Consider the following 26,473-nt stretch of genomic DNA (forward strand, 5'->3'; position numbering starts at 1 on the left):
GCGTCTCCGTCCCTCCCTCCCCGCCACGGCCCCGCGCGAGAGAGCGACCGCGACCCCGCCCCGCGCCCAGGGGTCCCGGGGCGGGCTGCGGGCCGGCGGACGATGCGGCGGCGCTGCCGGAGCGGCGGCGGCGGGCGGCGGAGGTGACGCGCGGCGGCGGGCCGACGGCCATGCAGCGCTCGCGGACCGCCGCGGACGACGCGGCTCTGCTCCTGGCCGGGCTGGGCCTGCGCGAGCCGGAGCCGACCGCCGGCTCCCCCGGGCGCGTGCGCCGCGGGCCTCGGGCCGCGGACGAGACGGCGCCAGTGCCCGGCCGCAGAGGCAAGGGCGGCGGCGGGGGAGGCCCGGAGGCCGCGCCCGACGTCCCGAGCCGCCCCGAGCGAGGCCCGCGCGCCAGCCTGGCGGGCTCGGACGGCGGCAGCGCGCGCTCCAGCGGCATCAGCCTGGGCTACGACCAGCGCCACGGCCCCGGCCCCGGGCCGCCGTCGGGGGGCAGCGCGCGCTCCAGCGTTTCCAGCCTGGGCTCCCGCGGCTCGGCGGGCGCCTGTGCGGACCTGCTGCCGCCCGGCGTCGGCCCCGCGCCCGCCCGCTCTCCGGAGCCTGCCCAGTTCCCCTTCCCGCTGCCGTCGCTGCCGCTGCCCCCGGGCCGCGAGGGTGGCCCGAGTGCGGCCGAGCGGCGGCTGGAGGCGCTCACGCGGGAACTGGAGCGCGCGCTCGAGGCGCGCACGGCGCGAGACTACTTTGGTGAGCGTGCGCGGGCCGGGGTCCCGGTTTTGGGGGGGGGGGTCCGAGGTGCGTGAGGTTCTGATAAGGGGGCTGTTCTCCCGCTGCAGACGCGGAGATGTCCGGCTCTTCCTTTCTTGAATCTGGGGACCAGACAAAATCAGGCTGATTGACAGCCGAAGCTATTTTCTGGACACTTAAAAAAAAAAGAGTATTTACTTAGAGATAAGGTTTGAACTCAGAGTTATCTTCCTGCCCCTGTTACTGGAGTGCTGGCATTAGAAACTTATGAACTCTGCAAAAGATTTAATTAGGTGTATGTGAAAGTACCTGGGAAGTCAGAAGGTGTCAGATCCCGTGGAACTGGAGTAACAGTCCGTTGTGAGCAGAGGTTGGTTTTGAGAACCTAATTTGAGTTTTCTGCAAGAGCAGAAGTTCTTACTGCTAACTCATCTTCAGCCCTTCTTTCTGGGCGTTCTTCATCCTAAGCATTGCTCCTCCTAATATTTGATGAAGAGCAGAACGGAAGTGACCCCCCCTTCTAACTGTGAGACTTGGATAGGTTGCCTGGGTCCCCCTGAACCTGTGTGACTGAGGCTTCCATGCTGGTAGTGGTTGCACGTGGGACTGTGAGGATACAGGACTAGGCTAGGCATTCCAGGCGTCTCTGGGCTAGGTTATATAGAGGATATGTCCTGTAGGTCTACTGAGCTAGGTAGGGGTGTAGCTCTGTGCCTATCACTGCTCTAGATGTGTTTCCCAGTGAGGCAAAGTAAATAAACAAAACCACAAACCAGCCTTATAGCTGGTTACACATATATAGAAAAGAAATACTAAGAAAAATACTCATTCAGACATTAGCTTGTCATGGTTGGTACAGACCCGTGGTGTGTACTGGGGATTCGGGAACAGCAGGATAGTTTACCGCCAGCCTGGTCTGCATGTAGTCCCAAACCTCTCAAGACTATGTAGCCAGACTGCTTCAAAAGGGGGCAACAGAAAACGGACTTTACACCATTAAGTACCAAAGAAAGGAAATCTGACTCGCAACAGCCCTGGTAAAGGAATCACATATGTGGCCCCAAAGTCTCTGATGGCTTTCTTGGCACAACAGGTGAGCCAGGTAGAGGGAACGAAGCTCCTGGCTTGGGGCCGTGCATGGTTAGCAAGGCTGGGACAGGGCTGGCTGATTTTGAGCTGCCTCAACATCAGTAGAGCCAGCAGCTCCAGGTTGCTTTGAAGTTGATCTCAGGGGAGTAGAGGCTGCAGCTTAGCAGGTCAGAAGAGGAGAGTGAGGGTATGAGATCGCTGTAGCCCAGGATGGCCAAGGGCGTGCATGGGCTAAAGAGTTGGCAGGATGGAGAATCTGTGGTCTAGCTGAGGTAATGGCTGCTGTACACAGCCTGGGAGGAGGAGGTGAGGGAGACACGGGACTCCTGCAGAGCCCACCTGGGACACCCTGGTTGAGCATCCCATTGTCTTCCAGCCCATGCCCACTTAGAGGCTGGCATTGGTCTGTCTGTTGGCCCCCATGGCCACTCTTGTTACACTGGGTGTTTAATACGCAAGTAAAGGCACTGATAGCCCAAAACTGCTGGAGGTGGGGGTCCTTTCTCAAGAGCATCGAGGGCTCAGCGTTAGCCCTTTTAGCCACACAGGAGGCCGAGCTGACTGATCGTAGAGGTTCCCTTCTCTGAATAAAGTCTCATGTAGTGCAAGCTGCTCCAGAACGCGCTCTGTAGCCAAGGACAGCCTATGTCTCGCCTTCACCCCAAGCACCGGGATTGCAGGTGTGCACCACCACAGCTAGGTTATAGGGTGATGAGGATGGAACCTGAGGCTTCATGCATGTAGGACACATACTCTGTCAACTGAACCATATCCTCAGCCCCCTCCCACCTCCCTTTCAGATAAGGTCTCACTCTATACCAACTTGACCTCCAAGTTATCTTCCTGCCCCAGCCTTCCCGAATGCTGGGATTACAGGTTTGAGCCACCATACCCGTTCTAAATGCCTGTTGCGGCAAACAGCTGTCACCCAAGCATTTGGAAAATGGAAGCAGAAGGACTGCATCCCAGCCTGTGCTATAAAATGAGACCTGGACAGCAAAACAGAACAAAAATGTGTCCATTTCATTAAAAAATTTAATTTAAAGGTCAGAGTCTTAGCCTAGGTTAGCCATGAGGAAGTCTGACTTGTAAAAACCTTGTCTATAGTGTGTTCCTCTTCCTGTGCCATCCCTAGCACCCTCCTCTGTAGGCTCTGTGTCAGCTGACCTGGTACCCCTGTGCCGTCTAGAATCCACATGGTAGAAAGGAGAGAACGGACACCTGTAAGCTGTCTTCTGACCACACATGTATCATGTGCACATGTAATGTGTGTGCACATGTACACAAATTAGTGTTTTTTAAAAAGCGTAAGCATTTCTAAGTCCTCATGGCATCAAGTCCCTCTGTCCTTTCCCCTTACCTCCTTCTCATCTCAGTTCTGGTGTTTATTTTGTTTGTTTATTGTTTTTTACCACAGGGTTTCTCTGTGTAACTCACTACACAGACAAGGCTGTCCTGGAACTCACACAGATCCACTTCTGCTTCCCGGGTCTGCCCAGCTTTTTTTTTTTTTTTTTTTTTAAGATTTTAAAAAAATTTATTGGTCTGGAGAGATGGCTCAGGGTTAAGAGCATTGACTGCTCTTCCAGAGGTCCTGAATTCAATTCCCAGCAGCCACATGGTGGCTCACAATCATCTGGGATCCGATGTCCTTTTCTGGTGTGTCTGACAGCTGCAGTGTACTCATAGAAATTAAATAAATCTAAAATTAAAAAATATTTTTATTACTTCATATGTATGAATATTTTGCCTGCATGTATGTTTTGTGTACCACCTGTGTGCCTAGTGCCCACAGAGGTCAGAAGGTGGTGTCAGATCTTCTGGGACTGGAGTTACACAGGGTTGTAAGTACCTATTTTGGTGTTGGGAATCAAACTCCAGCCAGCCTTTTTCAAGAGCAGCCAGTCAGCCAGTGCTCTTAAGCAGTGCTCTCTAGACCCTTATTTTTTTTATATTTTGAGACAGCGTCTTATGGTCTAGTCTTGGCTGGTCTAGAACTTACCGAATAGACCAGGCTGGCCTCAAAGTCATAGGGATCTGCCAGCCTCTGCCTCCCAAGTGCTGGAATTAAAGTGGTGCATTACCATACCTGACCTTCCCCCCAACCCCGACTTCCAGTGCTGATTTCTGTGATTCAGTCAAGTGAATGGGAAGGTCTGATTCTCATAGCTGGTGGCGGAGGGAGAAGATGGGAAGGAAGACTTCTTTTACTCCAGGAAGAGAAGTCTGGTAGTGTCTTGGTGATTATTGGGCCTGCATGGCATGCAGATCACACCCTGAATCAGGACTGAGGAAAGGAGTTAAGAGGAGGGAACAGACCAGGTGTGGTGGCACACAGCTTGACGGGTGCTGCTTGGAAGACAGACTGAGAGCTCTTAAACCCAGGCTATGGAAGCTAGCTGGAGCAATGTAGAGAGGGCTGGTGAGATAGATGCCTCTTGTGTTATAGCCTTTTCTACCAAGCCTGACCTGAGTTTACTTCCCCAGGACCCTCTTTAAAACAGAGGGTTAGAGTGGATGATGGTGGAACAAAGGCATCGTCACAGAACAGCTGAGCGCTCACAGCTTTTGTATTTTTGTGAAACAGGGTCTTTATCAGTCCTGGCTGTTGTCCTGGAACTCACAGGCTGGCCTGTTTCTTCTCCATCTGAGTGTTGGGATTAAAGGCAATGCTACCATACCCGGCTGAGAGCTCACATTGTGATTTGAAAGCAGGAGGCAGAGAAAACACTGGGAATAGCCTGAGTCTTTGAAACCTCAGACTCCTCCCAGTGATACACCTTCTCCAGGAAGGCCACACCTCCTGATCCTTCCCAAATAGTTTCACTAATTGGGGATCCAGTATTCAAACACATAAGCTTATGGGACCATTCTCATGCAAACAACCAGAGATACTGGGTAACTGAAGAGAGCAGCCTTTTGGGTCCTCTGGACACCTGGGTTAACAGTGCACAAGGCTTGGAGCCATTCTTCCTCCCAACACTGCTGGCTGCTTAGTCCTCTGCCCCTCTCCCAATCTGGCCTGCTGGAGTGGTCCCCAGTTCCATCCAGTATCCCCAGATCCCAGCACAGAAAGCACTGTCCTTTCAGTCCATGGTGTAAAGACTACAGAGGACCCTCCTTCATCATCCTGTGTAAAAATCACACACCTCCAGGTGTGTGGGTGGGGGAGGATTCACATGTGAGACACACACTCTGCCACTAAGCTGAAACTCAAGGCCCCTAGATTTATGAGTTTATAGACCAGATCATGCTATGCAACTGTGTTTTTCTGGAATTTTCCATGGAGCCCAGACTGAGCCTGAGCCTGAGATGCTCCTACGTTGGCTTGAATTAGAGGCATGTATCAACATACCTGGCCTAGATTTAGTCTTTGAAACGAGGTCTTGTATAGCTCGTCATGTAGCTGGCCTGTCCTAAGTGCTGGAATTACAGGCACCATGCCCAACTGTCATAGAGTTATGTATTTACTTTTTAAAGATTTTTTTTTTGTAGAATGTTATTCATTTTTACCTTTATTGATGTGTAACCGTGTGCCTGTTTGCCTGTATGTGTATTATGTGTGTGCAGTGACTGAAGAGGCCAGCAGAGGGTGTATGATGCTCTGGAACTGGAGTTGCAGTGGGCGTGAAAAGCCACGTGTGTACTGGGAAGTGTTAACCACTGAGCTATCTCCCCAGCCTTGAGTTTTTTTCTGTTTTGATTGATTTGTTTTATGTGTATGAGTGTTTTGCCTGCATGTATGTAGGTCTGTGCACCACTTGCACGCCTGGTGTCAAAGTGCATTTACAGAGGTCAAAAAAGGGCATTGGACCCTCTAACTGGAGTTATGGATAGGTGTGAACTAAGTGGGTGCTGGGAATTGAACCCAGGTCCTCTGCAAGAGCAGCCAGCAGTTTTAACCACTGAGCCACCCCTTCAGCCCCTCGATTTATTCTTAATGAGCCTCACTTTTCTCCACAGCGTTTGTTTTCTCCTGACACTGCCATCGCCATCATTACTGTTGGGTTTTGGTTGTTGTTTGAGACAGCGCCTCCATGTAGATCCTTGGCTGGCCTCCAACTTGCTGTGTAGCCTAGGCTGGCCTGGAACTTTGAGTTATCCTCCTGCCTAGGTCTCCTGATCACTGGGGTCACAGGTGTGCATCAGCTGACGTTGTGTGACTTGCGCTGTGTCCCTCTCCCCTGGAACGCTCCGTCCTTGAGGTTGGGGATTTTTCCGCACCACGGTTTTGGCAAGGCAGCAGGCCGTTGGTGTCTGTGGTCAGGGAATATGCAAGTCTTGTACCGATGGGGAAAGGGCACCTGTCAAAGGCAGTGGTGCCTTTAAGTGTACCTGTGTGGTGTGCGTATCTATTTTGAAGAGTAGGATTTGGTTCAGAGGCAGCAGGAAGGTTGGAGGTGGAGGGGCGTGAAGTGCCATTTCTAGGTTTGATGCTGATGTCATTCATAGCTGATGGCCGATGTCAGGCAGGCTCTGCCTGTGCTCTGTGAAGCTCTTTGGATGCTCAGGCAGCGGTAGCTGACCCTCAGTGCCGTCTGTATCTGCTGCCTTTCTAGCCACTGGCCAGCTGCAGCTGTGCAACATGACAAGGAAGGTGTGCTGGCCGGTGTTGCCCTGCTGGTAATGGCAGGTCCATGAGGGCAGGGTCGCGTGCTCAGTGAATTAGAAAGAGGAATGTTTGCACCAGAGCAGAGTTGAACTGCTGCCTCCAAGACCTGCCCCTAGTGGCCTGTACCAGCAGCCTGGCACCAAGTCCCTGAATTTCCATAACTTTTCAAAAGAATGCCACCAGCCAGGTGCTTAAACTATGACCCTCTGAGGGGCCTTGCATATTTGACTTAGAGCTTTGTCCCTGTAGCTGAATGTTAGTTGTTAGGGACCTGGTGACACTGGGAGGTCAGCTTGGGAGGGTCAGGCAGCTGGACACCTGACTGGAGGCTGGCTGGGCACCCAACTGGGTAGTGCACAGTACCAGCCGCCACTCTCCCGTTCCTTCCTCACAGGCATCTGTATCAAGTGTGGGCTTGGCATCTACGGAGCGAGGCAGGCGTGCCAGGCGATGGGGAGCCTGTATCACACCGACTGCTTCATCTGCGACTCCTGCGGTAGGTAACACCCCACCCATCCCCTTTGCCTCTTTCCAGAGGAAACACTCCTCCCTGATCCTTGGCCGTGGTGCTTCTGTCCACACAGCCCTTACTGTCTGCCTTGGAGGGATGGGGCCATGGGGTGAGGGAGCTTGAACGTGTCTGCGATGGGGTTAATGGTTTTTGTTTTTAAAACAGACTTGGTTTATTTATTTTCCTTCTATAAAACCCTTATGTGGTAGCCACAGCTGGAGCCTGGGTCCTCTGCACAGACTCTGCTGTGGGTTTTCACAAGATGATCAGTGATATGGAGACTTGAACACAGTCTCTCTCCAGAGGTCAGGGGTCAGATAGCTGTAGGTCTGGGAGATGGCATCAAAGGTGGCCTTGGCAAAGTTGCCCAGGGTGGCAGTGCAGCCTCTGGCTGAAGTGTAGCAGTCATCTATACCGGTCATCATCAGAAGCTTCCTGGGCACAGGAGCAGAGACAATGCCAGTGCCTCTGGGGGCAGGGATGAGACGCACCATCACAGAGCCACAGAGGCCTGTCACCTTGCATGGGACAGTGAGGGGCTTGCCAATCTTGTTCCCACAGTAGCCTCTCCGCACAGGTACAATGAAAAGCTTGGCCAGGATGATGGCCTCTCAGATGGCAGTGGCAACCTTCTTGGAGCACTTAAAGTCAAGACCAATGTGACCATTGTTGTCCCCAATACCTGAGAAAGCCTTGAACCTGGTCCGCTGGCCAGCCCAAGTCTGTGTCTGCACTGGCATGATTTTCAGAACCTCATCCTTTAGAGATGCACCCAGGAAAAAGTCAGTAATCTCAGACTCCTTAATGGGCAGGGAGAACAGGTAGATCTCCTCCAAAGACTTGATCTTCATGTCCTTAACCAGGCGGCCCAGCTTGGTGACGGGGATTCACTTCTTGTCTTAAGCTTTACCTCCATGGCCATGGCTCCTGAGACCGCTTCCGAATCCTTTGTGGAAACCGCAGTGGCCTCCTAATCCTGGGACCCCGGGTTCTCTGGGCCCTCCCACTGCACCATTTGGGAGAAGGGAAGAAGAAGAGGAGAAGGGGGTTAATGTTTTTAGTTTTTTTTTTCTTTATTTTTACTTATTTTATTTTATGCTCATGAGTGTGCACCATGTGTGCCTGTTGGTTCTCCTGGAACTGAGTTGTGAATGAATGTATCACCATGTGGGTGTTCAAAGTAAAGCTGGGTCCTCTGTAAGAGCAATAAATGCTCTTAACTACTAAGCTGGCTTCAGCCCCTGCGTGGGATATTTTGAGGTGTGTGTCTGTGTGTGTGTGTGTGTGTGTGTGTGTGTGTGTGTGTGTTTGTGTGTGTGGTTTATTTGGCTCATACTTCCATATTGCTGTTCATTATTGAAGGAAGTCAGGGCAGGAACTCAAATAGGGCAGGAACCTGGAGGCAGGAGCTGATGCAGAGACCATGGAGGGGAAGGGTGATGCTTACTGGCTTGCTCCTCATGGCTTGCTTAGTCTACCTTCTTATAGAAACTTGGAATACCAGCCCAGACATAGATGGCACCACCCACAATGGGCTGGGCCCTCCCCCCTTGATCACTAGTTGAGTAAACTCCTTACAGCTGGGTCTCATGGGGGCATTTCCTCAACTGAGGTTCCTTCCTCTCTGATGGCTCTAGGTATGTCAAGTTGACACACAAAACCAGCCAGTGTAATGAATGCTTAGTATAGAGTCAAAGTAAAGGTGCTTCAGGGAGAGTGTGAAGCCATGAGGACAGCTGCTCATGCCTGCAGTACTGGCAGTTGGGAGGGGAGGCTGAGGTAGAAGCAGAGTTCAAGCCAGCCCAGGTGACAGAGACCCCCCCCTCTCTTTAAGATTTATTTATTTTATTTATATGAGTACACCGTAGCTGACTTCAGACACACCAGAAGAGGGCATCAGATCCCATTACAGATGGTTGTGAGCCACCATGTGGTTGCTGGGAATTGAACTCAGGACCTCTGGAAGAGCAGCCAGTGCTCTAACCACTGAGCCGTCTCTCCAGCCTCTCAATATCCCTTTCTTGAAACAGCAGACCCACCCCTCTGCATTGAAGGTGCACTACCGTTGCTCCAGGGCTCTGTTTAGACCAATCTACTTACTTTACTGTGAGGTGAAAGATCCTCTTAGGCCTCACACTCCACAGTTCTCTGGTCAAGTCAGTGATCCACGTTTATCTTATTCCCACTGCATACATATTGTCCACAGCAGATTCAAGCACACTATGGTTAGATCCATTTTTTAATTGCCTTTTTATTTTAAAGATTTTTTTTTTTAATACAGGGGAGGAGGAGTGGGGCAGGTGATGGCTCATCAATAAAGTATTTAATGCACAAGGAAGAGAACCTGAGTCTGAGCCCCAGCATCCGTGTGAAAAAGCTGTGGTAACTGTGGTCCCAGGGCTAGGGAGGTGGAGATAGAAGGATCCCCGGGTCTTGCTGGCTGGCTCATCTGCCAAATCGGTGAGCTTCAGTGTCAGGGAGAGATTCTGTCCAAAGGAGTAAGATGGAAACAGTCAAGGCAGACGTCTGAGTGTTAACCTCTGGCTTTCATGAGCACATGCACACATACACATTTAAAAAAAAGATTTATTTTATTTTATTTATTAATCATCCCATTCATTTACATCTCAAATGATATCCCACTTCTTGGTTACCGCCTCCACCAGCCCCCAGTCCATAATATTTCACTTCCTGGTTACCTCCTCCACCAGCCCCCAGTCCATAATATTTCACTTCCTGGTTACCTCCTCCACCAGCCCCCAGTCCATAATATTCCACTTCCTGGTTACCTCCTCCACCGGCCCCCAATCCCACTCCCCACCCCCCACCCCCCCCACCCCCGCCTATATGAGAGCGCTCCACCCCCCACACTCTCCCGCCCCACCACTGCAGCCTTCCCTCCTGTTGCTGTCAGGCAAGGCCATCCTCTGCTTCATGTGTATCTAGAGCCATGGGTCCCTCCAGGCACACTCCTTGGTTGGTCTAGACTCTGGGAGAACTGGGTGGTCAGACCACCTTAAGTTGTTCTTCCAATGGGGGTTACAATCCCCCTCTGCTCCTCCAGTCCTTCTGCTATCTCCCAACCAGGGTCCCTGACCTTAGTCTGATGGTTGGCTCCAAGCATCCACATCTGCATTGGTCAGACGTCCTCAGGACCAGCCAGCCACACTCCGTTTCTGTTCACAAGCGCCTCTTGACGGGCAACAGTGTTGGGTTTGGTTTCTGCAGACACGATCGATCCCCATTGGGTCAGTCCCTGGCTGGCCCCTTTTTCAGTCTCTGTTCCATTTTTGTCCCTGTTCTTCCTTTGGACAGGAACATTTCTGGGCTAAAAACTTTGAGGTGGGTGGGTATCCCCATCCCTCTACCGAGGACAGTGCCTATCTGCTGGAGGTTGTTTCTACAGGATCTATCTCTCCTTCTTTCCACATTTTGGCTAAAGTCATCACCACGGGGTCCTGGGTGCCTCCGGTGGCTATCCCCAGGTCCTCATCCCCATTACTCTGTACCTCTCACATCTCCAGATCCGGATGATGCCACCCTTATGTCCTCCCCATTCTTTCCCCCTCCCCGACTCCCCTTCCCCTCCACTTCCCACAGTTGTCCTGTTCCCCCTCCATGCAGGACTGAAGCATCCACCCCCTGGTCTTCCTACGCTCTATATGTTCTGTGGGTTGTATTATGGGCATTGTGGGCTTTTGGGCTAACATTCACTTATCAGTGAGTACATATCATGTGTGTTCTTTTGTGACTGGGTTACTTCACTCAGGATATTTTCTGCTTCCATCCATTTGTCTGTGAATTTCATGAAGTCATTGTTTTTAATCACTGCTTAGTACTACATTGTGTAAATGTACCACATTTTCTGTATCTATTCTGTTGAAGGACATCTGAATTGTTTACAGCTTCTGGCTACTATAAATAAGGCTGCTATGAACATGGTAGAGCATGTGCTCTTGTTATATGTTGGAGCATCTTTTGGGTATGTGCCCAGGAGTGGTAAAGCTGAGTCCTCAGGTAGTATTATGTCCAATTTTCTGAGGAACCTCCAGACTGATTTCCAGAGTGGTTGTACCAGCTTGCAATCCCACCATCAGTGGAGGAGTGTTCCTCTTCACATCCTCACCAGCATCTACTGTCACCTAAGTTTTTGATCTTAGCCATTCTGACTGGTGTTGAGGTGGAATCTCAGGGTGGTTTTGATTTGCATTTCCCTGATGACTACGGATGTTGAACATTTCTTTAAGTGCTTCTCAGCCATTTGAGATTCCTTGGTTGAGAATTCTCTATTTAGCTCTGCTTTCCACTTTTTAATAGAGTTATTTGGTTTTCTGGAGTCTACCTTCTTGAGTTCTTTGTATATTTTAGATACTAGCCCTTTATTGGATGTAGGGTTGGTAAATACCTTTTCCCAATCTGGGTTGCTGTTTTGTCCTATTGACAGTATCTTTTGCTTTATAGAAGTTTTTCAATTTCATGAGGTCACATTTGTCAATTGTTGCTCTTAAATCATAAGCCATAGTGTTCAGTTTAGGAAGTTTTTCCCTGTGTCCAAGTATTTGAGGCTCTTTCCCACTTTCTCTTCTATTAGTTTCAGTGTACCTGGTTTTATGTGGAGGTCCTTGATTCACTTGGACTTGAGCTTTGTACAAGGAGATAAGAATGGATCAATTTGCATTCTTCTACATGTAGACCTCCAGTTGAACCAGCACCATTTGTTGAAAAATGTTGTCTTTTTTCTTTTCTTTTTTTTTTAAAAGATTATTTATTTATTATGTATAAGTACATTATAATTGTCTTCAGACACACTAGAAGAGGGCATCAAATTCCATTACAGATGGTTGTGAGCCACCATGTGGTTGCTGGGATTTGAATTCAGGACCTCTGGAAGAGCAGCCAGTAATCTTAACCACTGAGCCAACTCTGCATCCTGAAAATGCCGTCAGATTTCCACTGGGTGGTTTTAGCTCCTTTGTTAAATATCAAGTGACCAAAGGTGTGTGGGTTCATTTCTGGGTCTTCAATTCCATTCTGTTGATCTACTTTCCTGTCTCTGTACCAATACAATGCAGTTTTTATCACTATTGCTCTATAGTATAGGTTGAGGTCAGGGATCGTGATTTCCCCAGAAGTTCTTTTATTGTTGAGAATAGTTTTTGCTATCTTGGGTTTTTTTTTTTTTTTTTTTTTTTTTTTGTTATTTCTAATGAATTTGCAAATTGCTCCTTCTAACTCTTTTGAAGGATTGAGTTGGGATTTTGTTGGGGTCTGTAGATTGCTTTTGGTAAGATGGCCATTTTTACTATATTAATCCTGCCTATTCATGAGCATGAGAGATCTTTCCATCTTCTGAGGACTTTGATTTCTTTCTTTAGGGATTTGAAGTTGTCATATAGATCTTTCACCTTCTTGGTTAGAGTCACACCAAAATATTTTATATCATTTGTGACTATTGTAAATGGTGTTGTTTTCCTAATTTTTTTCTCAGCCCAGGAAGGCTACTGATTTTTAGTTAGTTTTCTATCCAGCTATGTTGCAATTTTATATCTAGCTACTTTGCTGAAGTTGTTTATCAGCTGTAGGATTTTTGGGGGTCACTTAAGTTAATATTATATCATCTGCAAGACTTCCTCCCTCCCTCCCTCTCTCTTATTTATTTATTTTTTAAGAATTTACTTATTTATTGTATGTGAGTACACTGTCACTGTTTTTAGACACACCAGAAGAGGACATCTGATCCTGTTTAAGATGGTTGTGAGCCACCATGTGGTTGCTGAGAATTGAACTCAGGACCTTTGGAAGAGCAGTCAGTGCTCTGAACTGAGCCATCTCTCCAGCTCCGACTTCCTCCCTCTCAATTCATATCCTTTTTATCTCTTTTTGCTGTCTAATTGCTCTGGCTGGAACTTTGAGTACTGTATTGAATAGGTAAGGAGACAGTGGTCAGCCTTGTTTTGTTCCTGATTTTAATGGAATTGCTTTGAGTTTCTCTCCATTTAGTTTCATGTTGGCTACTGGTTTGCTGTATATTGTTTTTATTATATTTAGTATGCACCTTGAATTCCTGATCTCACCAATACTTTAACATGAATAGGTGTTGTATTTTGTCAAAGTCTTTTTCAGTATCTAATGAAATGACCATGTGTTTTTTTTTTTTTTTTCTTTAAGTTTGTTTATATAGTGGATTATATTGATGGATTTCTGTATGTTGAACCATCCCTGCATTTCTGGGATGAAGCCTACTTGATCATGGTATACAATTATTTTGATGTGTTCTTGGATTCAGTTTTCGAGAATTTTATCGAGTATTTTTGCATCAATGTTTATAAGGAAAAGTGATCTGTAGTTCTCTTTCTTTGATGCATTTTTTTGGTGGTTTAGGTATCAGTGTAATTGTGGCTTCATAGAAAGAATTTGCTAGTGCTCCTCTGTTTCTATTCTATTTTATGGAATAGTTTGAGAAGTATTGGTATTAGATCTTCTTTGAAGGTCTGATAAAATTCTGCACTAAAACCATCTGGCCCTCAGCTTTTTTTTTTTTTTTTTTTTTTTTTTTTTTTTTTTTTTTTGGTTGGGAGATTTCTAATGATTACTTCTATTTCCTTGGGGATTATGGTTTATCTGATCCTGATTTAACTTTGGTACCTGGTATCTGTCTAGGAAATCATCTATTTCATCCAGATTTTCCAGTTTGTTGAGTAGGAGCTGATGATTTTTAAAATTTTCTCTGTTTCTGTTGTTATGTCTCCTTTTTCATTTCTGGTTTTGTTAATTTGGATACTGTTTCTGGCCCTCTGGTTAGTCTGGGTTTATCTATCTTGGTGATTTTTCTCAAAGAACCAGGTCTTTGTTTTTGTTGATTTCTTTGTATAGTTCTTTTTGTTTCTACTTGGTTGATTTCAGCTCTGAGTTTGATTACTTCCTTCTGTCTACTCCTTTGGGTGTATCTTCTTTTTGTTCTAGAGCTTTTAGATGAGCTGTTAAGCTACTAGTGTATGATCTCCAAATTCTTTATGGAGGCACTCAGAGCTATGAGTTTTCCTCTTAGTACTGCTTTTATTGTGTCCCAAAGTTTGGATATATTGTGCCTTCATTTTAATTGAATTCTATAAAGTCTTCAATTTCTTTATTTCTTCCCTGACCAACTTATCATTGAGTAGATAGTTGTTCCGCTTCATGTGTATGTGGGCTTCCTGTTGTTTTTGTTGCTGTTGAAGACCAGCCTTAGTTTGAGGTGGTTCAATAGAATTCATGGGATTAAATCAATGTTCTTGTATCTGTTGTGGTTTGTTTTGTGTCCGAGTATATAGTCGATTTTTGAGAAGAGGTGCTGAGAGGCAGGTATATTTTGTTATATGGTGAAATGTTGTGTAGATATCATTTAAATCAGTTTGGTTCATAACTTCTGTTAGTTTCACTGTATCCACTTAGTTTCTGTTTCCATGATCTGTTCGTTGGTGAGAGTGGGGAGTTAAAATCTCCACTATTATTGTGTGAGGTTCAGTGTGTGCTTTGAGCTTTAGTAACATTTATTTTACAAATGTGGGTGCCCTCGCATTTGGGGCATAGATGTTCTGAATTGAGGGCTCATCTTTTGGATTTTTCCTTTGATGAGTATGTAATGTCCCTCCCCATCTTTTTTGATAACTTTTTGATAATAGCTTGAAAGTCTGTTGTGTTAGATATTAGAATGGCTACTCTAGCTTGTTTCTTGGGGCCATTTGCTTAGAAAATTTTTTCCCCATTCTTTTACTGAGGTAGTATCTGTCTTTGATTCTGAGGTATGTTTCCTGTATGCAGCAAAAAGCTGAATTCTGTTTATGATTTGGTCTGTTAGCCTATGTCTTCTTATTGGGGAATCGAGTCCATTGATGTTAGGGACCAGTGATTGTTGCTTCTTGTTATATTTGTTGTTAGAGGTGTTTGACTGTTTCTCTTCTTTTGGGTTTGTTGTCAAAAGATTAATTTCTTGCTTCTTCTTGGGTATAGTTTTTCTCTTTGTGTTGGACTTTTCCTTTAATTATCCTCTGTAAGGCTGGGTTTGTGGAAAGATATTGTTTAAATTTGTTTTTTTTTCTTGGAATATTTTGGTTTTTCCATCTATGATAGTTGAGAGTTTTGCTAGGTGTAGCATCTGGGCTGGCATTTTCGTTCTCTTAGGGTTTATATGACATCTGTCCAGGATTTTCTGGCTTTTAGAGTCCCTGTTGAGAAGTCTGGTGTAATTCTGATAGGTCTGCCTTTATATGTTACTTGACCTTTTCCCCTTACTGCTTTTAATATTATTATTTTTTTGTTGTTGTTCTGTGTGTTTGGTATTTTAATTATTATGTGACGAGAGGAATTTCTTTTTTGGTCCCATACGTTTGGTGTTTTGTAACCTCTTGTATGTTTGTTTATGGACATTTCTTTAGACTCCTAGGTTCTCTATCTCCATGGCTGTCTCCCTTAGAGTTCTCTTTAATGATTACATTTCCATTTTTAGATCCTGGATGGTTTTGTTCAATTCCTTCACCTGTTAGATTGTGTTCTCCTGTATTTCTTTAAGGGAGTTATTTATGTCCTTCTTCAAGTCTTCTGTCACCTTCAGGAAGTGAGAATTTAGATCCGAATCTTGCTTTTTAGGTGTGTTGGTGTATCCAGGACTTGCTGAGGTGGGAGAACTGGTTTCTGATGTTGCCAAGTCCAATTAGTTTCTGTTGATTATGTTCTTGCACTTGTCTTGCCATCTGGTGATCTCTGGTGTTATCTGTCCTCCCTGTCTCTGACTGGATCCTGTCCTTGCTGTGATTCTGTGATCCTGAATGTATCACAATACCTGGGGAGTCGAGCTGCAACTGGGTGTGGGCTATGTGGGATTGGGTCCAGACCTGGGGCTCAGGTGGGAACTGGACGGCGTGTGGGTCTCTGCTTGGGCAGGAAATCTGCTTCCCTGCTTGCAGGGATCCTCATACACCGATTTATTTATTTAATGTGTGTGAGCACACTGTCGCTGTCTTCAGACACACCAGAAGAGAGCATCAGATCCCATTACAGATGGTCCTGAGCCAACATGTGGTTGCTGGGATTTGAACTCAGGGCCTCTGGAAGAGCAGTCAGTGCTCTAACCACTGAGCCATCTCTCCAGCCCCACATTTTTTTCCCTCTTATTTTGCCTTATTCACCCATAACCTCAGAATATTTCTCCTTCCACGGAGCCATCTCTGCAGCCTCGTATCCAGTCTTAAGTCATCATCTTCTCCAGCCTCACAAATGCAGTTTTAAAAATTCAGCCTCATATCAGTATTGGTTGCCAAAATAAAAATGCGTTGGGAATTTGGTGTAGAGGTGGCAGCTGCAGCAGTGGTGAATGCTTTTAATCCCAGACGAGGCAGAAGCAGGTGGATCTCTGTAAGTTCAAGGTCAGCCTGGTCTACAGAGTTCCAGGGCAGCCAGGGTTACACAGAGAAACGTGTCTTGAAAACCAACCAACCCAAACAAAATTTCATTTGGTTCTCATATGCTGGCCTTCAGTCCCATTCTACAATTACAATAAATTTAGTAGGGGTTCCTGGGTTACTACTGGTGTGTTTATAGAGTAGTTTATAACTACTGGTTACTCATGATTATGTTGATAGTCATGTGGTAATATGTCTGCAGTTATAGACAATTTAACTTCTATTTTCTCCCACTAGTTCCACAAGTTTCATTATTATATACTAAGTAGAACTAGCACAAGACTGAATCTTTTTGCCTGTTTTGTGGTACTGGAAATCTAACCCAGAGCCACGCCCCAGCCCCTCACTGGGGAATTCTAGGCAGGGGCTCTACCACTGAGTCATGTATGGTAGCCTATATGTACCCCCAGCACTGAGGTTTTTTTTTCAATAGAGTGTTCCAGTATATCTCAAGCTGGCCTTGAACTTTTACTGCCTCTGACTCTTAAGATCTGAAATTATGGGTGTGTGCTACCAAACTCTGAATATCTTAATATCTTAGCAAAGTGCTTGATGTGGCCGCACATTTTTCACAAGCACCTTCACCAGGTGGTAGTTCTTTCTAGTTGCTAGTAGCTCTTAGCACCTCCTGATGGATGGGAATGCAGGTGAGCAGGAGTGTGGGGGAGGGGACCTTCCTATATTTGCTTTAATTACAGTTTTGTTGACTGTTCTAGTTTCTTCTGCAATACTTGTTTTTGTTTAAGAGGGGGTGTCTTGTAGCCCAGGCTGGTCTCCAGCAAGGCTTTGTAGCCAAGAGTGTCATTGTTCCTCCTGCCTCCATATCCCAATTGCTGAGATGACAGGCATGTGCCACCATACTCAACTCTATTATTTGGGTTTTCCAAGGCAGGTTCTAGGCTGTCCTCAGACTCTCGGGTCCAGTGTCACCTATGGGATGCAGGTTCACAGGTGTGCACCATCCTTGTGGCTTGGAATGTTTATAACAGCAGCATAGCATTAAAGGGTGTTAGCGACACCCCTTTTGTGTTGGTTGGAGATGGGTACTGAGATCCAGGCCTTCTCTGTCCCTGGTTGCAGCATGTCTCTCCTTACCCTTCAGGGAGGCGGCTCCGAGGGAAGGCCTTCTATAACGTGGGTGACAGAGTGTACTGCCAGGAGGACTTCCTGGTGAGTCTCCACTGTGCTGCTGGCAGAGCTGGGTGGGAGCAGGGCGGGAACCTCCTTCGGACTCACATGCAGACCTGAGGCCAGCGACAGTGAGTGCCCCTTTGTCACGTGACGTCCTGGATCCTGTGTCCCCTCTCAGTACTCCGGGTTCCAGCAAACAGCTGACAAGTGTAGCGTGTGTGGACACCTCATCATGGAGATGGTGAGAACCTCCCCAGTCTCCTGGAGTCCCCTACCCCTCTCCTGTTCCAGACCCGGTAGGGCCCTGAGCCATATAGCCTCCTGGGGGCAGTGCTGAGTGTCCTGCCTGTACTGACCTTGCAGTGCCTCCCATAGCCTCCTGGGGGCAGTGCTGAATGTTCCACCTGCACTGACCTTTTGGTGGCACCTCCCCAGATCCTGCAGGCCCTTGGCAAGTCCTACCACCCGGGCTGCTTCCGCTGCTCAGTGTGCAACGAATGCCTGGATGGGGTTCCCTTCACTGTGGATGTGGAGAACAACATTTACTGCGTCAGAGACTATCATACGTGAGTTTCCCCCGCTGGAGCAGTGTGGACCGCAGCATCGCCCACACTCCCTGCCTACCTCTGCCTCTCTGGTTCCTTTTGGCCTGCCTCTCCATGTTTTCTCAGCTGTTGGGGTAGGCGTATTAGTGACTTCTATGTGGTGACAGTACGCTACAGAACAGTGTGAGGAGGAGAGGTTTAATTTGGCTCAGAGTTTCAGAAGACAGACCATCATAATAGGCAAGGCCTGGTGTCGAAGGCATGGCATTGGGTGTTGACAGCTCGAGCTTTGGTGACAGGAGCATGGGACTCCTTACGTATTGGGGCAGAAAGAAGAGACATCAGGAAGGAACCTGGACTGAGCTGTAACTTTAAGCTCCTTCCCCTAGTGATTTATCTTCACTAGCCAAGCCTCCCTCCAAAAGGCTCCCCAGCCTCTCCAGCCAGCACCCTCTGCTGGGAGCACGTGTTCCAGCATAAGCCTGGGGGTGGCTCGAATTGCACTGGAAGGGCAGGGCAGGGCATTGTGCTTTCTAATCCTTCTCGTGGGTCGTCTTGCCTTCGCTCCCTGCCTTTGCTTACATGTACCCCTCTTCTTCCTAGTGAGCTCATCTGACTGTCCGGCCTTTTGCTTCTAAAGAGAGAAGGGCCCTGGTGTCACTTGAGCAGTCAAACTGTTTCTATGCTGTGGCTCCAGGATCCAGCCTGGCAGCTCTGGGCCTGTGCTGCTGCTGAGTTTGGGGATTGGTGCCACCGGCATTTGTACTTGGCACTCAGGGCAGAGCAGAGGTCTGCCTTACGGACGGCTTCAGTCTAGAGAGAGCCTGAAGCTGCTCTGGAGGAGGCAAATGAGAACTGTGTCAGCCCTTTGCACCAAGAAGGCAAAAGCCGTACCAGCTGGTGTCCACCCAGGAGGGTGGGCGGGGCAGTGCCCTTTCCTCTACACACTCCCCTCTCACATGTCCATTTTCCTCTCTTCTTCCAGGGTGTTTGCACCGAAGTGTGCCTCCTGTGCCCGGCCCATCCTCCCTGCACAGGTAGGAGCACTTCACCTGGAAGCAGCAGGTGCCCCGAGGCTCCGCCCACGCCAGCCTGCTCAGCCTCCGTCCTGGGCACAGCAGCAGTGGACTAAAGCGGCCGTACTTTGCATTCCTCAGTGCTGAGGAGTATGTCGGGTGTTTGGGCAGGGCTTGCGACAGGTGTGCCTTGGCCCACTGCACAGTCTGTTACCTGTAGTAGGGAAAGGGCTGCTCACTGTTCAGTTTCGCAGTGGATGCTGGGTGGCCTAGGGCCAGAGGAACAGATGAGGAAGGCCTTGGCCTATGTACCTTCTAATTTTGGGTCTTTCTGCATGAACTGTATATGTCCAAGTCAGCTTCCTGAGGAAACAAAGCTGGTAGTGCGAGTCTCTGGCTCTGAAGAAGTGAGGGTAGTGTGTGTGATCCAACACTGTTGTGACTTTCTTATTGTCACATGCCAGGCCAGGCAAATGCCCAGTGAATATTCACTCTTGGACATCTGCCAACGTACCATGTCTACCGACTGTGGCCCATTGTAGAGAGGTGTCTTAGTGGACAGGTCCTAGTGCTTCAGGTTCAGGAAGAACGTCTGAATCCTGCCTTTTCCTCCAGGGCTGTGAGACAACCATTCGTGTGGTGTCCATGGACAGAGACTACCATGTGGAGTGTTACCACTGTGAGGTAAGCCCCAGACTCCCACACACAGGGGCCACAGCCTGTTCCACACGGTTGCCCCTTCACCCTAGGTGTCTATGGACCCTCTTGTGGCTTCTGTTCCAAGCCCTTTTCTTGTGGACATGCTCTACGTGTTCCCATTTCTCTTTCAGATAGTCACATTTTTACTAGGTGGGGTACTTGGTAGAAGGGATAGGAAATTAGACTCAACAGTGTTCATGAGGTGATGTGTGCTGTTGAAGGGGGTTGGCAGATAACCAGTTTTCTTGGAGGAGGTAACACCCAGGCTAAGGTTCGTACAGTGAATGAGAATTAGCAGCTTGAGGTAATGAAGTGTGTGTGTGTGTGTGTGTGTGTGTGTGTGTGTGTGTGTGATTTTATATTGCTGGTGAAGCTGCCAGAGGTTGGGATAGAGGCCATGGAGGCTGCAGAGTACTGACTTCCCTAGGGCAGTGGGGGGAGAAAAGATGGCAAGACTCTAATGGACTTTTTGTTTTGTTTTTGAGACAGAAACTCTACATAGCCCAAGTTGGCTCAAAACTTGGTTGTGTAGCTCAGGCTGGCCCTAAACTTGTACTCTAGTTTTTCAAGACAGGGTTTCACTGTATAGCTCTGGCTGTCCTAGAACTTGGTATGTAGATGAGGCTGGCCTCAAACTAGATCTACCTGCCTCTGCCTCTTGAATGCTGAGGTTAAAGGTACCCAGTCCTAGAACTTGTACTGTTAACTGCCTTAGCTTCCTGAGTGCTATGTTTTCAGGGGCGTGCCTCCATACCCAGCATGCCTATGATCCCAGCCTCCATTACCCAGCATGCCTATGATCCCAGCCTCCATTACCCAGCATGCCTGTGATCCCAGCCTCCATTACCCAGCATGCCTATGATCCCAGCCTCCATTACCCAGCATGCCTATGATCCCAGCCTCCATTACCCAGCATGCCTATGATCCCAGCCTCCATACCCAGCATGCCTGTGATCCCAGCACTCAGGAGGCTGAGCCTATAGTGCAAGTTCAAGGCTAGCTAGGTTACATCTCATCCTGGCTTACCAAACAAAACTTCCGCAGATCACATGTAATTGTGGAAGAGGGAAGTTACAGGGAAGGACCTATGAGGAAGCTGGTTGGGTTGAGGGACAGTGGGGATGGGGATGGCTTTGGTAGATGACTGGGTGTGGCAGTCAGGAGATGAAATGTGTCCATCAAATTCTACAGAGGACGACATGCTGTCATTTCCTGTTACTATAACAGACTCTGAAGTCACCCACATAACAAGTTTTACTTAGCTAAGTTTAGGGTTTATCCCATGATGGAGGATCGGCTACTTTGCTTTGGTGCTGTGGTGCACCAACACTGCTTACTTACCTTATAACTGGAATGTAAAAGAGTTAGGAAGAGAGGAGCTGGAGAGACCTTTGAGATGGCTCAGCAGGGAAGAACAACTACTTCTGTCTGGGTTAGGGTTTATTGCTATAAAAGGACACCATGACCAAGGCAGCTCTTAAAAAGGCAAACGTTTAACTGAATGGAGCCTGAACGTAGGAGGCCTCAAAGCCCACCTACACAGTGACACACTTCCTCCAATAAGACCACACCTACTCCAATAAGGCCACGCCTTCCTCATAGCCAAGAATTCAGACACATGAGTATGGGATGCCAAACCTATTCAAACCACCACATTCCACTCCCTGGCCCCCACAGGCTTGTAGCCATAATGCAATGCAGAAATGCATTTAGTTCAACCTCATAATCTACCATGGTCTCAAAAATGTTTAAAAGTCCATAGTCTCTTCTGATTATAATCTTATTTGATTTTAATCCCTTAAAATCAAATCCAGAATAAAAAGAAGCAGATACTTCCAACATAACAGGATCTACATTAGCATTCCAAAACCTAGCTGGGGAAATACTGGACCAAACAAGATCAAACACCAGCTGGTCAGATCCACACTCTGCATGTCCAACTCCTTTCAGCTTTGTTGACTGCAACACGATCTTTCTGTTGGGCTGGTTCCACGCCCTGTCAGAGGCTTTCCTCAGATACCACGGCTCTGGCAGCTCTAACATCTTGGGGTTTCCAAGGCAACTTCACCTTCACAACTTCTTGTCCCAGTGTCTGGGACCCACACATGCTCTTCCGCACTCTGTAGCACTCTGTCATGGCTGACTCCCCTCGACTGCTGCTGCTGCTGCTGTTCTTGGTGCTCATCCCATGGGATGGATCTTCCCCTGAAACTAGGCTGCACTCTGACCAGTACCCTCTCATGGGCTCTCCACGCTGCCAAGCCTCAGCTTCTTTGCATGACCCCTTCAGTCCTGGGCCGTCCACTGCAACAGGGGCTGCCCAAGCCCGCTCAGTCAACAGGGTCTTGAGGGAGGGAGTGAGGATGAAAGAAAAGACAGGTAAACAGCACTATGACGTGACTCAGTCAGTACTGAGCCTGAGCACGTTCACTTTTCTCCAGTCTGCTTTTATACCATTCTAAGTACATGGAAAGAATAGGGTCAGTTCCTAGTCAAGGAACAAACAAGGCATAAACACAAGTCTAGTGGCAACTGTTTCTAGGGACTTAGTAAGATGATCAAGATGCAAGAAACACATTCTACAACTGTATTTTTACTATTGCTTTTTAAAAATATTTATTTATTTAATGTACATGGATAACAGAAGAAGGCATCAGATCCCATTACAGATGGCTATGAGCCACCATGTGGTTGCTGGGAATTGAACTCAGGACCTCTGGAAGAGCAGTCAGTGCTCTTAACCACTGAGCCATCTCTCCAGCCCTAGTTTATTTTTATTCTCAAGATTTTATTTCCCTCCTGGTCCACTCTCCTACTGTTAACTGTATTTTTCTTGAGCCTACTTTCCTGTCCTAGCCCAATGTAAACACTCTCACCAATTTCCTAGAAGTGACACCAAGAGGTCTCCACAACCAATGGCCTTCCATGGCCTCACACAGTGCCAAGGCTCAACTCATGTCTCAAAACCAGCACCACCTGGGTGGTTCTCACATATCACCACGTCCAGCTGCAGCACGAGGTGCAGCCTTGGCTATGTCGGGAACACAGCTGCTTTGTGCTCTGAGAAAACACTTCCCAGAAGATTTCATCTGAGCGATGCTGGTCTCTTCTTAGTCATTGCTAATTTCTTAGGTCCAGCTGACCAGCATCAGTTGTCCCAGTAACCTCTTCTACTCCTGACTCTAAAGCCAAAGCCATGTGGCTGAAGCTAAGTTCTGCTGCTTGCTGGGGGCTGGAACATGGCCCCTTGTTCTATTTCATCTTATTCAGAGATCTGCATGGTCTGTTGCCTGGGTGCTGGGATGAAAGGTGTATACCAGCACGCTTGGGCCTGGGCTTTTCTTTGCCTGGAATTTGCTCTGTACGAGGCTGGCATTGATCTGTTTGCCCCTGTCTCCTGGATTAATGCTGTATACTACCATTTCTGTGTTGTAGTTCACTCCAGATCTAGCCATCATGATCCTTCCCTTGTCAATTTGACACACAATCATACTCCTATGTCCAAATGAGAACAATAACCAGGTAATAATGATGCCCATCGTGACATAACTGTCCCTCGTACTGCAAATGCATAAACAGTGAGCTTTGGAGGGTGGGCCTTTTGCCCTAGGTCCCTTAATCTGTTTACCTCCTAGAACGTAGGATTCAGCTCCATTCTACTTCCTAGTATCCCTTTAATACTCGAACCATACATTTTGTATTTTTCTATGCTTACTATATTTGATTAAAATGCTCTTTGTAAGACTAACCCACAGGACAGAGTCTATGTTAGGCTGTTTTGAGATTTCCTTCCTCAATGCAATTAATCTAAATCTCATTTTAGCCTCTGGCACTCTTAAGTCAAGGGCAAAAAGCAGCCATTCTTCACCAACATATCACAAGAATGATCTCTAGGCTACATACTGAAACTCTTCACTGAAACCTTTTAAGTCAGCCCTGCAAAATTCAAATCACCCTCAGCACCAATGTCTTCCATATTGTCACTAGGCTAGCCCATCAAGCCCCACTTAAAGCATTCCACTGCTTTCCATGTTCCCAAAATCCATATTTCTCCAAACAAAAACACGGTGAGGCCTATCACAGCAATACTTCAGTCCCTGGTACCAACTTCGGTCTTAGGGTTTTCATTGCTGTGAACAGACACCATGACCAAGGCAACTCTTATAAAGGCAAGCATTTAATCGGACCTGGCTTACAGTTTTAGAGGGTTATTCCATTCTCATCATGGGGAAAGCAATGCAGTGTCCAGGGAGATACTGTGCTGGAGAAGCCAAGAGTTCTACATCTTGTCCCAATGTACTGGGTGGAGCCCCAGCATAGGAGACCTCTAAGCCCACCTACACAGTGACACTTTCTCCAACAAGGACACATTTACTCCAATAAGGCCACACACACTTCCTAATAGTGCCACTTCCCATAGACACATAGTCAAATACTCAAATGAATATATGGGGGCCACACCTATTCAAACCACCAGAGCTACTGAGTCTTAGGATTGGAGTTTAATCCCTAGGACCCACATGGAGAAAGAGACACTGATTTCTACAAGTTGTCCTCTGACCTACACAGGCATGCCATGGCACACTCACACTCACACAAATAACACATAAATGAAAAAAAAAAAAAAGAGGTCGAAGTACCTGAGACACATTGAGGACATATCCCCAAAGACCCAAAAATCTCTTTAATCATTCTTCTACTTCTTCCATGGACAAGGGACCAAGCCTCCTTTTTCTTGTTTTTTTGTTTTTGTTTTTGAATAGGGTCTCAGTGTGTAGCTCTGGCTGTCTTAGAACTCCCCGTGTCTCTGCACTGGGACACAGACCCTGCACGTGCCGCTGAGTTAGATCTCCAGCCTTTGGATTATTTTGGTAGCCCAGGCTGGACTCAAACCCAGTCTCTAACTCCAGCCTCCTGGGGCCACAGTCTGATAAATGTGCTGGGAATTTTCTCCTTTGAGACTCGGTCTTGCTATAAAGCAGTGCTGGCCTGGAACTTGAATTTCTGCTTCTGTTTCTGCCACTGAAGGGCTGGGATTGCAGATGTGCTACCACACCTGGCTGTTAGCTGTTGCCTTGTTTGTTATTAAAGAGTTTAAAGTTTGTGTGTGGGGGGTAGGGAGGGATAGGGGAGGGAGAGGGGAGGGAGGGAGGTATCCATGCCTCTGTGTGTGGAGAGCAGGCACAGAACTGGAGTTGGAAAGAGTCTGGCTTGTTCTGTGGGTAAGAAGGTATGAACTATGTTGCTCGTTGGTGGTGAGCAAGTTTTTAGTGCTAAGCCAACGTTCCAGCAATGCCCCCACCCCCCTTGTTCTTAAACCATAGCTTGTGAAGCTGGGCATACTGGTGCCACCTTTAATCCCAGTACTCGGGAGGCAGAGACAGGGGGATCTCTGTGACTTGGAGGCCAACCTAGTATACAGAGTGAATTCCAGGTTAGACAGATATAGAGAGATCCTGTTTCAACACAAAGAAAAACCCACAATAGCTTATTAGGCTGAGCTCACAGTTCCTACCCATCCCTGCCCTTCCCCAAGACTAGACTTGCCCAGTTCCCACACCTGCTCCAACCCCATTGGCCCTTTGGTGAGGATGCCCTAGGTCCTGCTTGCTGTCTCAGAGTTGTGTTCTATTCTTCTGCAGGATTGTGGGCTGCAGCTGAGCGGGGAGGAGGGACGCCGCTGCTACCCCCTGGAAGGGCACCTGCTCTGCCGCCGCTGCCACCTGAGGCGCCTTGGACAGGGCCCGCTCCCCTCACCTGCTGTGCATGTGACTGAGCTCTGAAAAGCAGCTATCAGAGAGAGGAGTGACCCATGCTCTCCTCCCCACCCCTCCCCAGCTGCTGTCCCTTCCGCAGGGGCCGGACCCCCGCAACAAAGAAGCAATTTCTATTTATTCACCTTTTGTGCCTCGAGTCACTTCCCCTGCTGGATTCCAGGACACCTGTGCTGTAGACTGCCTTCCTCCGCCTGGTCTCAGCTCCCACAGCAGAGATCGGAGGGCCTTGGAGACGGTGGGGGACAGGTGCCTTATCTGTGTGGGACCACAGAACCAGGGAGCACTGACAACCTGGGAAATATCACCATTTGGTCTTGATGTTTTTTTTTTCTGGCTGCAGTTCTCTGACTCTCTGGATCTTGGCTTGGGGTGCTTTTCCAGCATCCTCAGCCTCAGAAGACCCAGGAGCAGAGAGGAGGGGAGAGGGGGCTTCCTGCAGATCCTGCCAGGGAACATCGGTGCGCACTGTACCAGACTCCACTACCAAAGCATAGGATTTGACTTAAATTAAGTTTTTTCCCTTCTGGAGGATGTTTGCGTTTTCTTGAAAAGAATATAGTTTTCTTCTAAAAACTTGGACCCTGGCAGCTATTTCTTATTCACACACTTGCTCGTGGAAACACATTCCTGTACCATGTAGCTGGTGTTATGAAATACAATCGGCAGGGAGTAGGGTGGGTGGAGTACCTGGTGGCCCATGCCAAGGTGTCCCCCTGAGGAATCATGCCATGTAACAGATCTGGTATAAAGGGGGGTTTATTCAGGGGGAAAGGGAAGGGGAAGGAAGGGAGGGAGGACCTGGAGAAGGGGTAGAGTCAGACAGACGGGAGCAGAGCCATGAGGGCAAAGGACAGAAAGCGAGAGACTTGTGGCAACTGTTAGTAGCTGTTTGCTCTAGAGACTCAGCTGTTG

At 47.9% G+C, this 26,473-nt stretch overlaps 1 protein-coding gene across 1 annotated transcript; it reads left to right on the plus strand.

Moving 5' to 3' along the window:
* Positions 1-49: 49 nt before the first annotated feature.
* Positions 50-26,049, plus strand: WTIP (WT1 interacting protein). Its single transcript, XM_080908512.1, has 8 exons — positions 50-744; positions 6,840-6,941; positions 17,496-17,563; positions 17,703-17,765; positions 17,960-18,090; positions 19,055-19,106; positions 19,701-19,769; positions 25,427-26,049. The coding sequence occupies exons 1-8, from the start codon at positions 171-173 to the stop codon at positions 25,565-25,567; spliced, it is 1,200 nt and encodes a 399-aa protein (XP_080764638.1). The 5' UTR covers positions 50-170; the 3' UTR covers positions 25,568-26,049.
* Positions 26,050-26,473: the final 424 nt, after the last annotated feature.

Source organism: Micromys minutus (genome assembly GCF_963924665.1).
Source record: "Micromys minutus genome assembly, chromosome: 32".
NCBI lineage: Eukaryota > Metazoa > Chordata > Mammalia > Rodentia > Muridae > Micromys > Micromys minutus.

What these genes read in the sequence shown, in the direction of transcription:
- WTIP (XM_080908512.1), top strand. Translation starts at nt 171, where the DNA reads ATGCAGCGCTCGCGGACCGCCGCGGACGACGCGGCTCTGCTCCTGGCC. An exon ending in CACGGCGCGAGACTACTTTG is followed by an intron (nt 745 to 6,839) that starts GTGAGCGTGCGC and finishes CCTTCCTCACAG; the next exon opens with GCATCTGTATCAAGTGTGGG. An exon ending in GGCCCATCCTCCCTGCACAG is followed by an intron (nt 19,107 to 19,700) that starts GTAGGAGCACTT and finishes CTTTTCCTCCAG; the next exon opens with GGCTGTGAGACAACCATTCG.